The sequence below is a fragment of the Tachysurus vachellii genome, chromosome 4 (genome assembly GCF_030014155.1).
Source record: "Tachysurus vachellii isolate PV-2020 chromosome 4, HZAU_Pvac_v1, whole genome shotgun sequence".
In the NCBI taxonomy this organism is placed as follows: Eukaryota; Metazoa; Chordata; class Actinopteri; order Siluriformes; family Bagridae; genus Tachysurus; species Tachysurus vachellii.
In genome coordinates, this window is record NC_083463.1 from 30,723,588 (window position 1) to 30,740,639 (window position 17,052).

The following is a 17,052-nucleotide window of genomic DNA, read 5'->3' on the forward strand; positions in this document are numbered from 1 at the left end:
CCAGGGTCCCAGTTAGATTCTGAGCTTGGATTTCTGCCTCCCCAGAGTTTCTGGTTCAGGCTGTATCCCCACCACACAATCACTGTACCGGTACCTGGCACAGGTTCAGGTTGTATCCCCACCACACAATCACTGTACTGGTACCTGGCACAGGTTCAGGTTGTATCCCCACCACACAATCACTGTACCCTGATCTGGCTCTAGTTCAGGCTGTATCCCCACCACACAATCACTGTACCGGTACCTGGCACAGGTTCAGGTTGTATCCCCACCACACAATCACTGTACCGGTACCTGGCACAGGTTCAGGCTGTATCCCCACCACACAATCACTGTACCGGTACCTGGCACAGGTTCAGGTTGTATCCCCACCACACAATCACTGTACCGGTACCTGGCACAGGTTCAGGCTGTATCCCCACCACACAATCACTGTACCGGTACCTGGCACAGGTTCAGACTGTATCCCCACCACACAATCACTGTACCCAGGACTGGCTCTGGTTCAGGCTGTATCCCCACCACACAATCACTGTACTGGTACCTGGCACAGGTTCAGGTTGTATCCCCACCACACAATCACTGTACCGGTACCTGGCACCGGTTCCTCCACCACCCTGACTGGTTATAAAGCCCTGAATGAATAAGGACCATTTTATCCCCCAGAACATTCTCCTCAGGGCTCTGGGTGTCATCTTGTCTCATTACCAGTAATGCTGCATGATTAGATGATTGCACCTGCACTTAAAAATCTGATTTTGCTTAATTGACTTAATTTTAGTAACTTAGTTCTCACGAATCCATCACAGTTCGAGCTACACCAGAATATCTGACCGAATTATCTCGGTTGACTACATCCGCTCTGCTTTTTCCTCTCGGTGTGTCACCGATACGCTTGAAGGTTAGAGAGAGAGAGAGAGAGAGAGAAAAAACAGGACCACGTGCTTCAGGCTGTTGGACGCTGTTGTCTCAGATACGGTTTCCTCGCGCACGACCGTACAGCGGACCGACGTCACTGGTTGTCAGCTGACTCAAGCGCGCGGCTGCATCCACTGCCGTACTAAGCAGTACGCAGAGAACTGTGCGCCGGTGCTATGAGCGGGACGTGCGGTTTTGACATGCGGTGTGTGCACCGTTTCGCCTTTTCCACGCGCGCCCTTAGCTCAGTGATGTGCGTGCACTCGCGCCCGCACTCGCGGCTGCGTGCTGCCCCGGTTTCTTGCGTAAGAACGACAAGCGGGAAAGACGAGCCGTGAAGATCGGAGGCGCGCGCACAAAGGACACATAAATTCAGCCGGAATGACGACTTGTGACGGAGGTCCCCGTGCATCCGCACTCCGCCGCTCGTAAAACACACACACACACACACACACACACACACACACACACACACACACACACACACACACACACACACACACACACAGAGCCTCCTTTGGCTCCGTTGGATTTCCACGCGATCATCATGCCGGTGCGGCGGGGTCACGTCGCGCCGCAAAACACCTTCCTGGGGATCATTATCCGTAAATTCGAGGGTCAGAGTAAGTGTCATGTCACGTTTCCTTTACCGGGGACTTTTTGTCACTCAGTCTTTGTCACGCAGTGAACAGATGACCTCCAATCTGTACTGATCGTCATTTACAGTGTCGTTTAAGAAATATCGTGTCGTATTTTCTAGTGAAAGTGAATCCACGTGCTTTACTGTATCACGTCGTTTTGTTTGAATATCGGCTTCTGCTGTTTTGATTCCGCTTTTATTTTATTGTTTACAATCGTAGCTACGCGCAAAAGGCGCAAACGCGCGCGTTCACTGGCGCAAAATCTTACTGTCGCTATAAAACACTGTCCAGTCAGCAATCTGCACATCTGATCTCTCCAGCTCATATTGTTCTAGGTTATTAACGAATGCAAATAATAAATGAATTATTTATTCAATTTATTTAATAATGTATTTATTTTTAAATAAAAACAAACAAACAAACAAACAAACGCAATAGTGTTTACACCCGTTCCTGCATTTCCTGCACCTTGAGTGTTGGGAAAGTTCTCATATAGAAGATTAAATGCATTTAAAACAGACTTAAGTCAAATGACAAGAGATCTGAGATGCTTTCTGGTCAGTCTCTGATCTTTACACACATTGTGGTATTAATGACATGATAATTGTACAATGATTTGTGTTCATTTAATTCCTTACAAATCGACGTTTACGTTTTTTTACTATTAGCAAGACATCAAAGTCAAATATTATTCATGATTCATTCCAGTTATATTGTTAAAACACCAACATGACGCCATTCATTTATACTGTATATAAGTACCGTTAAATGTGATCATGCTTTTTTAATTATTAAAATAATGAGGTGAGTGCCTAAGGTTGTCATACGTAGCATTTAGTTTCATAGATGGATCATTTATACTATATATTTATTTATAGAAATATATTGGACATAAAACAGGTGCTGGATTATGGACACGAGTGTTAATGCCTAGGAATAATAGGGTTCAGGATCTTATCAGAGTGTGTTAATTAATTAAGTCTTCATCATCATTACACTATTAACACCTTTGTCTTCCTGTCTGCCTCCACAGATAAGAAGTTTGTGATAGCAAATGCCCGAGTGCAAAACTGCGCCATCATCTTCTGCAACGACGGCTTCTGTGAAATGACGGGCTTCTCACGGCCAGACATCATGCAGAAGCCGTGCACGTGCGACTTCCTGCACGGCCAGCTGACGAAGCGGCACGCCGTTGCACAGATAGCGCAGGCCCTGCTCGGCTCGGAGGAGAGGAAAGTGGAGATCACGTACCACCGCAAGGATGGTAAGTACAAGGCTGCTTCACGTGGACACGTGTTCACCACCATTTGGGTATTTATGAATGACTGTATTGTTCAGAACTTTGTTTGATTGGACAGGATCTGAAAGTCTTGACGTTTGACCCAAAGTTTCTATGTGGTTTTATAGCATAGAAGTGGGAAGCCTTTAGAAGCCTTTATTATCACCACATATACAGTACATTACAGCACAGTGGAATTTTTTTCTACCCCAACTGTGGAGGCTGCGGTCAGAGTGTAGGGGCAGCTATGATACAGCGCCCCTGGAGCAGGGAGGGTTGAGGGCCTTGCTCAAGGGCCCAGCAGTGGCAGCTTGTCTGTGCTGGGCCTTGAACCCGGATCCTCCGATCAACAACCCAAAGACTTTATGTGGAAAATAAAAAAATCAAAAGTAAATACACTACATAGAAGACATATTTTCCATCTTAAAGACTCTTTAGGAATCTAAAAATCCTCTAAATTATTATTCTTTGTAATTATTGTTCTACCACAACCGAATAACACATCTTATTTTATTTTATTTTTGTATATTAAATTTTTTATTGTTAGATATTGTGTGTATAATCTTGTTAGAATTATAAAAAGAAACATGTGTTATCAGTGTCCGTGAAACTAATTCAGATCTTCCTTTAGGTTTTCTTTAAGCATTTTAATGAGGGACGTTCATTAAAATGAAAAAAAAAAAAAAACGGAAAAAAAAAAACAACGAGGACGACGCAGAGAGCAAATTTTGTCCCAGACCTTTTGCTCCTGTATCACAATAAGTACAATATATGCGGAAGTAAGGAATGTCAGCAGTTATATAACTCATAATGCTGCCTCCTTTTAATTCTGTGCGTAACAGACACGAGAGGGGAAGGGAACGAGTGAGAAACAGACGGATCAGTAGAGAAGGATGGACTGTAGGTAGGTAGGTAGGCAAAATCATTTGTCCCAACTCAGCTACCTTATCTCTGACCTCGGACTGTTTGACAACAGCACACACAGCAGGGGAATTTTAAAGCTCCCTGAGAGAGAGATGACCTCGAAGCGATCGCATGTTTCTGACAAATGAGAATAGAGAGGATTGTGTAAGAAAAGCAGCATGACCCGAGCGAGGTCTAAATAAAAAGCCTTTCTGCGTGCATGTGTACCTAAGTATATGCGCACACCCATATAGGAGAGTCAGTCAGTGTGTTATGGAAAGTCACACCTGTGATAATTAACACATGTCTGTCAGTGTCGAGGGTGTCGGGTGGCACAGCGGAGGCTGAAGGTCAGGCCAGGGCCATGCCAACACCGGCTCACCCAGACGGCCACAGCTCATGAGTCAGCGCTCGAATGAACGAACCGATGCCATAACCAGGTGCGGAAAGTAGGAAGCTGATGAATGAGAAAGGGACATGTGGCATCTGCTCTAATCCGACATTATCTTCCCTGTGATCTCAACATGCTGTGTTGCTGTTTAATGTCACAATATTCATCTAAATTCATTATTTCTTGAATCATTGACGAATGCGGCGATACTGATCAAGTTTAAGTAATAACTACATAGAAAACGCAGTGAACCGATGATGTTTTGGAGGCTATGGCTTCTGAACAAACGTTTATGTTCACCTTTCTCAGGCTAACGATCGCTTTACAGAAAGCAGAAAACTGAAACTTTTAAACCGAAATGAAAACGCTGAACATACAGATGCTGATATGAAGATAAATAAATAAATATGTTGCGGAAGCTGAATGCTTTTTTTTTTTTTTTTTTTTTATTCTCTATTTTTTGTCCTCAACCGACTTCTAAATGTGCTCCTATGGGAAGTGCCCTGCAAGGTGCGCAGGATGTGGCCGCTTTTAAAAAGTGCCGCTGCAGACGTTTTTTCGGTCGCTGCCGAGCTTCTGAGGTTAAAAAAATAAGTTAACTTTTTAGAAATCACAGAACCTTGTGTGTAAAGGACAGAATCTTGTGAGTGTGTGTGTGTGAGTGTGTGTGTGTGTGTGTGAGTGTGCATGAGATACTGTTTTCACATCAGCAGTAAATAGCAGAGGTGGGAGTAAGTCACACATGTGCAAGTCCGAGTCAAGTTTCAAGTCATGAATGTCAAATCGAGTCTTTTTTTAATATTTCTCAAGCAAGTCTCAAATTTGCGACTTAAGTCTGACTCGAGTCAAGTCGAGTCCCCCATCTCTGAGTCATTTACCTCAAGTCTGAGTCAAGTCTAAAGTCATGAATGTCAAGTCAAAATCAAGTCGAGTCTTTTTTAAATATTTGTCAAGCAAGTCTCAAGTCTCAAATATGCGACTTAAGTCTGACTCGAGTCAAGTCAAGCCCCCATCTCTGAGTCATTTACCTCAAGTCCGAGTCAAGTCTCAAGTCATGAATGTCAAGTCAAAATCAAGTCGAGTCTTTTTTTAATATTTGTCAAGCAAGTCTCAAGTCTCAAATTTGCGACTTAGGTCTGACTCGAGTCAAGTCGAGTCCCCCATCTCTGAGTCATTTACCTCAAGTCCGAGTCAAGTCTCAAGTCATGAATGTCAAGTCAAAGTCAAGTCGAGTATTTTTTAAATATTTGTCAAGCACGTATCAAGTCTCAAATATGCGACTTAAGTCTGACTCGAGTCAAGTCATATGACTCGAGTCCCCCATCTCTGGTAAATAGGATCCATCCAACTGGATGTGTGCCACATGTGAAAGCTACCTTAGAAGAACAAAACAAGGTTTTAGTGCAGCTATGAAAGAGAAAATGGAAGAACAGGTCAAAAAAAAGACACTTCCACTCTACAGGGATGGTTTGATCATCCTCCTATAAATCTTTTGTAAAACCTCCAGACATCTAGAAAATGTGCCAATTACGAGATGTGAAATTTTATTGCTGAATTTGATGCTCGTCTATAGTTTTATGTCGATTATATATATTACACTGACAGCTAGTGGCAGGAAGGTGTTAGATTTCAGACTGATATTTATGCGTGACGGTGCATGATAGCACCCAAGAGGAAATGGAAGGAGCTGAAGACCGAAGCCTCTGGGAAACGAGACGGGACCAAGAATCAGGCAAAAAATACACTTTCAGCTAATTACTGCCAAATTTTCCGGCTAAAGCCGACCTTCTGTCTTCTGTACATAATGTTTAGAGATGAAAAGGATCACAATGAGCATTTGGAAAATTTCATTGGATCACGTCGAGGATTTCTCTGTAAGACTTCTGTCTGTCTTCTGCGTTCTCACGGGAACCTTGTCTGCCGAACAGGATTATAGAATTGTATTAGTCAAGAAAGATACATGCAATGTGCTCAAATTAGGCCCAAATAAGGTACCCGGGATGACAGCTGTCTTCTGGTGCCTTCCAAAAGTGACAGCCTTTATCTTTATACCATGCAAATACTAACCAGAAGTGCTGTGTGCCTGTGCTGCTGCCTCCCAAACAGAACAGATGGCTAGTGACAATACGGTGAAGCGTGCTTGGAAATATTTTATGTGCTGTATATCGTGGAATATTGTGTTTATTGACACATTGCTACTGTACAGCCACGTGTGAGTGAGAAGCACAACTAGTTTAAGGCTAGAGGTGGGTGATATGATGATAATACCGTATCATATTATACCAGGATTCATGATATGTAGCACAGTGTGTGCAGGTTTGTGTATTGACCGAAGCATGGAGAGCTAATGAGTTTGTGCAGAGCCACTCTGAAGCTTGTGACTGGAAAAGTGTACACAAGATATCAGAGGCATCTGGAGCTAGAACGAGATCGGCTAATAACGTACAGTATAACCGGTGTAGTACATCACCTTGAGGCACCTCGTCTGCTTAAAATAATTCTTAAGCCTCCACTAGAAATAAAAAAAAACAAACCTACAGGCTTTTCATTGTTCTGTAAATAAAACTAACGTTTAAGGAGCCTCCGTTTTGGCTGGAAAAATATTCCCAAACTACCGTAGACACTCGGTTTGCTCAGAACATCTAGCGCACCTAGTACTCCACCCTGAGGCACTCCTCACACCTTCTAACTACTTCTCTAAGGATTCGCTGCTATTTAAAAAAAAACAAAAAAAAAAAAACAACCTCTCAATTCTCAGTAGTCCAAAGAAATCACCAGGCTTTCCACTGTGCCTTCACACCTTACTTAATGCTATTTGGTAGCTAAAAAGGAATAAGCTTTCCACCATTTCCTGCTAATTGTCTCAGAAATTGAAGAACTCCCAAATATATGACTGACTCGCACGGGGCTGTTATCAAGTGATCAGTTTCTGTAAGAATTCTTCAGCTTTAAGACGTTCATTAAACAGACCTTAGCAGCTGGTGTTATTTGACTTCTGTGTCCTGAGCAGAGAATAAACTAGCATCGAACAGATAACGGTGTGTTACACTTCGACTCGCGGAATGTCTTTCTTCTAAAACGTGAAACCGAAACCCCCTGTTGTTTTTAGCATCTCTTATCTGTGCTGTCATGCAGATAAAGCCATAAAAGCCTTCGCTAGCAAAACGTAACAGTGGTTTAGATTAGAAAATGTCCGTATCTGTGGCCGCGCCCCCTTCTTTCACATTCATCATAGCCATAGGTGATACTATTGTCAACAGGCTGAACGATAGCATATTACACACGATATATACACAAAAAACACAGGATATGATTACACACACACACACACATCTTAATTGTTATTTTACCACAGAGATGATTGGCAAATACGCTGTGCTTTATTTATAATTCATAGTACTGCAGAGAACGCAGTTATTTCCCGACTGCTGGCCAAAAGCATGCCGTTCCAGAGCAACGCAATTACCTTTCATTACCAGAAAATATTATAATGTTAGCTATTCACAGTGTGGCTTTGCTTTATGTAGAGCCTGGGAACAATGTCATACTGAATAGCGCATGTGATTTAAATGAAAGAATTACTAATCAAGGCTTTTGTCCCCTGAACAGAATTACCTCTGCCTCCATTACTAGGTACATGATAATGATGATATAAAATTCTTTTCCCAGCGTTTGCTGCTTTGTTTGATTTAAAACCCTTCCAGTTTCTCCGTACGGGAATGATCTCAGATCTTTTCTTTAACATATTGTTTATAGTCCAGAGGTGGGAGTAAGTCACACATGTGCAAGTCACAAGTAAGTCTCAAGTCATGAGTGTCAAGTCAAAGTCAAGTCGAGTATTTTTTAATATTTGTCAAGCAAGTCTCAAGTCTCAAATATGCGACTTAAGTCTGACTCGAGTCAAGTCGAGTCCCCCATCTCTGAGTCATTTACCTCAAGTCCGCATCAAGTCTCAAGTCATGAATGTCAAGTCAAAGTCAAGTCGAGTCTTTTTTTAATATTTGTCAAGCAAGTCTCAAGTCTCAAATTTGCGACTTAGTTCTGACTCGAGTCAAGTCGAGTCCCCCATCTCTGAGTCATTTACCTCAAGTCCGAGTCAAGTCTCAAGTCATGAGTGTCAAGTCAGTCAAGTCGAGTTTTTTTTAATATTTGTCAAGCAAGTCTCAAATTTGTGACTTGAGTCTGACTCGAGTCAAGTCGAGTCCCCCATCTCTGAGTCATTTACCTCAAGTCCGCATCAAGTCTCAAGTCATGAATGTCAAGTCAAAGTCAAGTCGAGTCTTTTTTTAATATTTGTCAAGCAAGTCTCAAGTCTCAAATTTGTGACTTAAGTCTGACTCGAGTCAAGTCGAGTCCCCCATCTCTGAGTCATTTAACTCAAGTCCGAGTCAAGTCTCAAGTCATGAATGTCAAGTCAGTCAAGTTTTTTAAATATTTGTCAAGCACGTCTCAAGTCTCAAATATGCGACTTAAGTCTGACTTGAGTCGAGTCGAGTCCCCCATCTCTGAGTCATTTACCTCAAGTCCGAGTCAAGTCTCAAGTCATGAATGTCAAGTCAAAGTCAAGTCGAGTCTTTTTTTAATATACGTCAAGCAAGTCTCAAATTTGCGACTTAAGTCTGACTCGAGTCAAGTCATATGACTCGAGTCCCCCATCTCTGTTATAGTCCTTGAGGGTTTCGTCTTGTTTAAAAATCCCTCTGAACGTAGAATATCATCACAGGAGAGCAGAACAGTTTCAACCGGAGTCATTATACAAATGTATTCGTTTCATCTTTCGGTATCGATGCTGTTTTGTTTTTTCTTAAGGTCTGTAAACTCGTTTCTAACGTACGTGACCCGAATTGCTTTTTTTTTGTTTGCTTCTGAATAAAAAAGTGTGAACAAGGGAGATCCCTGATACTATAACAAATCTGACACCGAATCCAGGTCGTGTAGCCTGACAACATGTTTGCATGATTAATGAGTTTTATTCACAAACAAATTAAGCCACCATTTAGAAGGCTGCTGAGCCGCTCGGTCGCCTGTCGGGACGTGTGATTGGCTAAAAGGCTACACACAGCTTTCACACCGCTGTTTACACAGAGAGCCAAAAGAAGTGCGCGATGACTGGGTCATAAAAATAGTGCACGTAATTTAGCACTTTAGACTTCGTGCGTGTGTGTGTGTGTGTGTGTGTGTGTGTGTGTGTGTGTGTGTGTTTTTAGCAATTTACAAGGTCTTCCTCCTGTCACACGCCACTGTCTAACTCAATAATTCATTATCTGTGATGTTGGTTTATTTATCATGGCACATAAACGGAGCCTGTGTAATTGCCCACATTCACAATTTTATTTGCACTTTCACTGGTTTTCCTGTTTATTTCACTTTCACCTTTATATCTGGAACTTTTTTAACTATTTAACGTTTCTGGATTCACTTTTGAACAGTCAGATGCGAGGCTGGTAACATGACGACAAGAAAAAAAGTGAAGGAAATACATAAACTTAAATGTGTGTGTATGTGTGTGTGTGTGTGTGTGAGGGGAGGGTTGTCGTGATGCAGTATGACGCACAGACCGTGCCGCTGGATGGTCTTCTGGATGGTTCTTCTGCTTATAACACATAGATTTTAGTTAGATTTAATCTTGTGGAATGTCTGAGTAACAGGTTAGCGCCAACATTCTAGCTATAATAAACACTGTAGGTCCTGAGCTACAACTTCACTACAAATAAAAACAGACGCTATTTTATTAAACAACAAACTGTGGAACTACGTTCTGAGCTGTGCAGTGATTTTTCAGCGATGCTGCTACAGAGGTTCTCATTGGCACTGAAAAGAAAAGGTGGACAGGCCACGCCCACAATCGCCAGCGGTAGCGGTCACTACACTCCCGCTACAAGTACTGTAGCTGATATAAACAGTGAAACCTTGAAATGAAGTTCAGCGATTAGCAAAAAATACCGCGATGAAATTAGCTAGAGAAGGTCTGAGATGAGAGCGTAATGTAAGTACGTAATGTAAGTCTGTGGCACTGTGGGCAATGCCACCTTCTCTCTGAGGAGTCCACAGTGTCCTCAGAGGGAGAGAAAGCACAAGAGACTGTGTGTGTGTGTGTGTGTGTTTGTGTGTGTGTTTTAACTGGTGATTCAGAAAGGAATGTATTTATAGCTGGTGTGCTGCTCTTGGCAGGTGTAAACTTAAAAGAAGCTCCATAGCTCAGTTTGTCTCTCTCTGTCTTCCTTTTTTTCTCCCATTTCGAGACACAAGCTGCAGAAATAAACTGTTAACACAACAGTAAGCTGCAGCGATCTGCCCCATTACTAACAAAGCTCTCGCATCAACAGCACATTTCCGGTCTTTAGGTAACAGTTAGTGAGACTCAGTTATGATCAGACACAATGTCAGTGTGACTGCCGGTGAGACTCTCATCCTTCTGCAGTCAGAGGGAATCTCCATCCATCTGTTTCTTCTGACCCTCCTGTCCCCTGTGCTTTATTACTCAGCTAGCGAGTGGCTCCAGGTTTTACTTTGCTTTAGGGATGTGACCGGAATAAACTGTTCCCTGATAATGATGCTGTCAAATATGTCCAGGTTCAACCCTGTGAATCAAACTGTTGCCAACGTTTTGTGAAAACCCAGGAAAAGTGAATTTAACACGAAGTTAAATAACCAAAGGTCTGAAAGTATTTTTTAAACATATGTGTAGCTGATAGGAACACTGTTATACACAGTCACAGTGATGGAGCGTGAGAAATGGAGTGAGTGAATCAGTGAATCATTGAGTGAGTGAGTGAGTAAACGAGCGAATGAGTGAGTTACTAAACGAGCGAATGAGTGAGTTACTAAACGAGCGAATGAGTGAGTTACTAAACGAGCGAATGAGTGAGTTACTAAACGAGCGAATGAGTGAGTTACTAAACGAGCGAATGAGTGAGTTACTAAACGAGCGAATGAGGGAGTTACTAAAAGAGTGAATGAGGGAGTGAGTAAACGAGTGAATGAGCGAGTTAGTAAAGGAGTGAATGAGCGAGTTAGTAAAGGAGTGAATGAGCGAGTTAGTAAACGAGTGAATGAGCGAGTTAGTAAACGAGTGAATGAGTGAGTTAGTAAACGAGTGAATGAGCGAGTGAGTAAACGAGTGAATGAGTGAGTGAGTGAGTTACTAAACGAGTGAATGAGTGAGTGAGTGAGTTACTAAACGAGTGAATGAGGGAGTGAGTGAGTTACTAAACGAGTGAATGAGGGAGTGAGTAAACGAGTGAATGAGGGAGTGAGTAAACGAGTGAATGAGCGATTTAGTAAACGAGTGAATGAGCGAGTTAGTAAACGAGTGAATGAGCGAGTTAGTAAACGAGTGAATGAGCGAGTTAGTAAACGAGTGAATGAGCGAGTTAGTAAACGAGTGAATGAGCGAGTTAGTAAACGAGTGAATGAGCGAGTTACTAAACGAGTGAATGAGCGAGTTAGTAAACGAGTGAATGAGCGAGTTAGTAAACGAGTGAATGAGTGAGTGAGTGAGTTACTAAATGAGTGAATGAGTGAGTGAGTTACTAAACGAGTGAATGAGTGAATGAGCGAGTTACTAAACGAGTGAATGAGCGAGTTAGTAAACGAGTGTATGAGCGAGTTAGTAAACGAGTGTATGAGCGAGTTACTAAACGAGTGAATGAGTGAGTGAGTGAGTTACTAAACGAGTGAATGAGGGAGTTACTAAACGAGTGAATGAGGGAGTTACTAAACGAGTGAATGAGGGAGTTAGTAAACGAGTGAATGAGGGAGTTACTAAACGAGTGAATGAGGGAGTTAGTAAACGAGTGAATGAGGGAGTTAGTAAACGAGTGAATGAGCGAGTTAGTAAACGAGTGAATGAGGGAGTTAGTAAACGAGTGAATGAGGGAGTTAGTAAACGAGTGAATGAGGGAGTTAGTAAACGAGTGAATGAGGGAGTTAGTAAACGAGTGAATGAGGGAGTTAGCAAACGAGTGAATGAGGGAGTTAGTAAACGAGTGAATGAGCGAGTTAGTAAAGGAGTGAATGAGTGAGTTACTAACGAGTGAATGAGCGAGTGAGTGAGTTACTAAACGAGTGAATGAGTGAGTGAGTGAGTTACTAAACGAGTGAATGAGTGAGTTACTAAACGAGTGAATGAGGGAGTTACTAAACGAGTGAGTGAGTGAGTGAGTGAGTTACTAAACGAGTGAATGAGTGAGTGAGTGAGTTACTAAACGAGTGAATGAGTGAGTTACTAAACGAGTGAATAAGGGAGTTACTAAACGAGTGAGTGAGTGAGTGAGTGAGTTACTAAACGAGTGAATGAGGGAGTTACTAAACGAGTGAGTGAGTGAGTGAGTGAGTTACTAAACGAGTGAATGAGTGAGTGAGTGAGTTACTAAACGAGTGAATGAGTGAGTTACTAAACGAGTGAATGAGGGAGTTACTAAACGAGTGAGTGAGTGAGTGAGTGAGTTACTAAACGAGTGAATGAGTGAGTGAGTGAGTTACTAAACGAGTGAATGAGTGAGTTACTAAACGAGTGAATGAGTGAGTTACTAAACGAGTGAATGAGTGAGTTACTAAACGAGTGAATGAGTGAGTTACTAAACGAGTGAATGAGGGAGTTACTAAACGAGTGAATGAGGGAGTTACTAAACGAGTGAATGAGCGAGTTAGTAAACGAGTGTATGAGCGAGTTAGTAAACGAGTGAATGAGCGAGTTAGTAAACGAGTGAATGAGCGAGTTAGTAAACGAGTGTATGAGCGAGTTAGTAAACGAGTGAATGAGCGAGTTACTAAACAAGTGAATGAGTGAGTTACTAACAAGTGAATGAGTGAGTTACTAACGAGTGAATGAGTGAGCGAGTGAGTTACTAAACGAGTGAATGAGTGAGTTACTAAACGAGTGAATGAGTGAGTTAAACAAGTGAATGAGTGAGTGAGTGAGTTACTAAACGAGTGAATGAGTGAGTGAGTGAGTGAGTTACTAAACGAGTGAGTGAGTGAGTTACTAAACGAGTGAATGAGTGAGTGAGTTACTAAACGAGTGAGTGAGTGAGTGAGTTACTAAACGAGTGAGTGAGTGAGTTACTAAACGAGTGAATGAGTGAGTGAGTTACTAAACGAGTGAATGAGTGAGTGAGTGAGTGAGTTACTAAACGAGTGAGTGAGTGAGTTACTAAACGAGTGAATGAGTGAGTGAGTTACTAAACGAGTGAGTGAGTGAGTGAGTTACTAAACGAGTGAATGAATAAAAGAGTTTAAGGTTTGATAAATGAATGTCTGACTGAATGATGTGTGAATGAGTGAGCCGCCTAATGAGTGAGTGAATCAGTAACTGAGTCAGTGACTGAATCAGTGACACCGACTCACTGTGAGTGAGTGAATGAAAGGGAACTGCAGCTATTCTATCTGCTCACAAGGAAACCATGGATTAGTTGCAGATTGAAACTGCACCCCCCCAACACACACACACACACACACACACACACACACACACACACACAGACACACACCACGCTGCCTGAGCCAGGTTTAATTTCGGATCCTGCAGTCAGTCAGAGTGCTTATTACTGCCTGCCTGACATCTACACTGTGAGTGTGCGTGAGAGAAAGAGAAAGAAAGAGATAGAGACCTTTCCCTCTGTTCTAGTGCACTTCATCTGACCTATCATACCACTGCTGTCCTTCAGAGCCCTCACTAAAGGAGTGTGTGTGTTTGTGTGTGTGTGTTTGTGTCTGTGTTTTGAATTTTTTTTTTAGAAGAAAAGGGGATCACAAATGATGAATTATTTTGAAAATACAGGAGATTTCGGAGATTTTCTGAATCTGAATCTATCTTCCTTGAAACGAATCGTTCTGTTCAGCGTCGACTCGAACAGTATCGTCTCCGCCATGTCAACCTTCTGCGAAACCGGTGACCTGTTTGTGGCCTGTCTTGACCTTGACATCTGACCCGTGTCTCGTATAACAGATAACATAATCTCACAGATGATGAAAGTGAGTCTCGGTAAGAGGAGAGCTGCATTGTCTTCTTGTGGATATTGATGTTCTAAATAAAGCCTCCTGATTAAACTTTTAGGGGTTGTCGAGTTGCTCCCTGTCGGTCAGACTCGGGGGCTTCTCCTGCTGGTGGAAGCCCTGTCTTGTTCTCCTGAACGGGATAAAAGAGGACAAATGACCCGGAAAAAATAAGATCGATGCATCCGAGCGTGGGTGAGTGGGTGTGGCTACTGACACAAGCAGGTACCTGATTGGTTAATATGTTAATTGATGTGTGGTGGCTTTCCAGTAAACAAACAATAAGGATTTCTGAACATGTTAAAGATGAGATCTGTCTTGCAGATGGAACTACAGTAAGACACACTACAGCATGTGTGTGTGTGTGCGTGTGTGTGCGTGTGTGTGTGTGATTCGATAATACAGTACCACATTCAGTAGGCTATTTAATGCACTAATACCAGCACGGCATGAAATTTAAAGATCTAAAGCAATTACTCAGCCCCATGGAGCTAAGCTTTTAAGCTTCTCTTCTGTACACACACACACACTCACACTCACACTCATTCACTTACTCATACATACACTCCATCTCACACTAACACACCCATACAACAGATCTTAAAGCAAACAACAAAAGTGAATTCCGTGTACGAGTTTTCCGAGCGAGGACCAAACAGTCTGCGTATATTTATCCGGACTCATCCGTCATATCCTTTTAGTTTTTCATTTCAGCGAGTTTGCCATTCTATCACAGCTAGCTACAGCGCTATTATTAGCATAGCCTTGTAATCTGAAACGGTAAAATACTTAAACTCCTCTCCCACAGGGCACGAATGGAACGCCTCAATCTTTTCTGGACAAGAACCAAGAACTTACACAGCATCAGATATCAAACCTGATTATATGCACCACTGAAAGTGTTTCCATATCGATGCGGTACAAATTCTACAAATGGTAGACACTTGTAGGTACACACACACACACACACCTCCTATACATGCACACACACTTCGGGAGGGATTCCCTGTCCTGTTTCCTAACTACTGTTCAGCTCAAATAACAAATCTGCACTGAATTAGACTTGACATTGTGTTGTTCTCTGTAAGCATCATATCACAATAACACATGAAGATATCAGACTAGTGATTCATCTGTCTTACAGTACACACACACGCTCACACACACACGTTCACACACACGCGCGCGCGCTCACACACAAACACGCGCTCACACACACACACACACGCTCACACACACACACACACGTTCACACACACACACGCACGCGCTCACACACAAACACGCACTCACACACACACATGCACACACGCACACACACACACACACACTCACGTTCACACACACACACACTGGGGTCTCGGGGGAAAAGTACACACATACACACACTGGTGTCTCGGGAAAAGTACACACACACACACACACACACACACACTGGGGTCTCGGGGAAAAGTACACACACACACACACTGGGGTCTCGGGGGAAAAGTACACACACACTGGGGTCTCGGGGAAAAGTACACACACACACACACTGGGGTCTCGGGGGAAAAGTACACACACACACACTGGGGTCTCGGGGAAAAGTACACACACACACACACCGGGGTCTCGGGGGGAAAAGTACACACACACACACACTGGGGTCTCGGGGGAAAAGTACACACACACACTGGGGTCTCGGGAAAAGTACACACACACACACACACACTGGGGTCTCGGGGAAAAGTACACACACACACACACACACTGGGGTCTCGGGGGAAAAGTACACACACACTGGGGTCTCGGGGAAAAAGTACACACACACACTGGGGTCTCGGGGGAAAAGTACACACACACTGGGGTCTCGGGGAAAAGTACACACACACTGGGGTCTCGGGGAAAAGTACACACACACACACACTGGGGTCTCGGGGGAAAAGTACACACACACACACTGGGGTCTCGGGAAAAGTACACACACACACACACACACACACACACACACACACTGGGGTCTCGGGGAAAAGTACACACACACACTGGGGTCTCGGGGAAAAGTACACACACACACACACACACACACACACTTTGTACACACACATTGGGGTCTCGGGGGAAAAGTACACACACACTGGGGTCTCGGGGAAAAAGTATACACACACACACACTGGGGTCTCGGGGGAAAGTACACACACACACACACTGGGGTCTCGGGGAAAAGTACACATACACACACTGGTGTCTCGGGAAAAGTACACATACACACACACACACTGGGGTCTCGGGGAAAAGTACACACACACACACTGGGGTCTCGGGGAAAAGTACACACACACACACACACACACACACACACTTTGTAAAGGAAAGGATGGTGACATGAAATGAAACAAATCCTCTCAGATGTTCTGTAACATTAAATTTAACTATTAAGATGTGTGACATGTTGCTCATTGTTTTATTAATAAACTAACACCTTGTAATCGTTGGCAAATCACAGTGGTATCAGCCGGTGGGGTAGAAAAGAGGCTTGTGAGGGAGAGACAACGATGTCATGATGACTGGAGCTCATGGATGTTCCAAAACATTAAATGTAACTGTAAATGGATATGCAGTACGACCCAATGATGATAAATCACTTTGCGACATGCTGAAAATAATCCACTTTTTATTTATGTTTCTTTTCTCAGTACAAGGTTCGTATTAATCGCTCCTACAGACTGTCGGAGCTTTAACTGCTTTAAAACGATTCGATTTTTTTCTCTTCGTTTTCCCTTTATCATGATCTCAAAGCTAAGAATATCAGTGAAACTTAAACCTGAAGAAACATAAGCAGAGCTGCCTGCTGTGGGAGCACAAGAAAAAAAAGAATAATAATAATTAAAGGTGCCCTGACACACGTATTTCATTACTTTTGTGGTAATGTCTGAAGTTTACCA

General features: G+C 42.9%; 1 protein-coding gene across 2 annotated transcripts in view; it reads left to right on the forward strand.

The window, feature by feature from the left end:
- The first annotated feature begins 1,056 nt into the window (after positions 1 to 1,056).
- The window catches only part of kcnh7 (potassium channel, voltage gated eag related subfamily H, member 7), a 49,380-nt gene continuing 33,384 nt past the window's right edge, over positions 1,057 to 17,052 (forward strand). For both annotated transcript variants that reach the window (XM_060868883.1, XM_060868884.1), the window contains exons 1-2: positions 1,057 to 1,541; positions 2,593 to 2,823. In XM_060868883.1, coding sequence (XP_060724866.1) covers positions 1,466 to 1,541; positions 2,593 to 2,823 — 307 coding nt within the window. In that variant the 5' untranslated portion in view covers positions 1,057 to 1,465. The remainder of the gene's footprint in view (positions 1,542 to 2,592; positions 2,824 to 17,052) is intronic.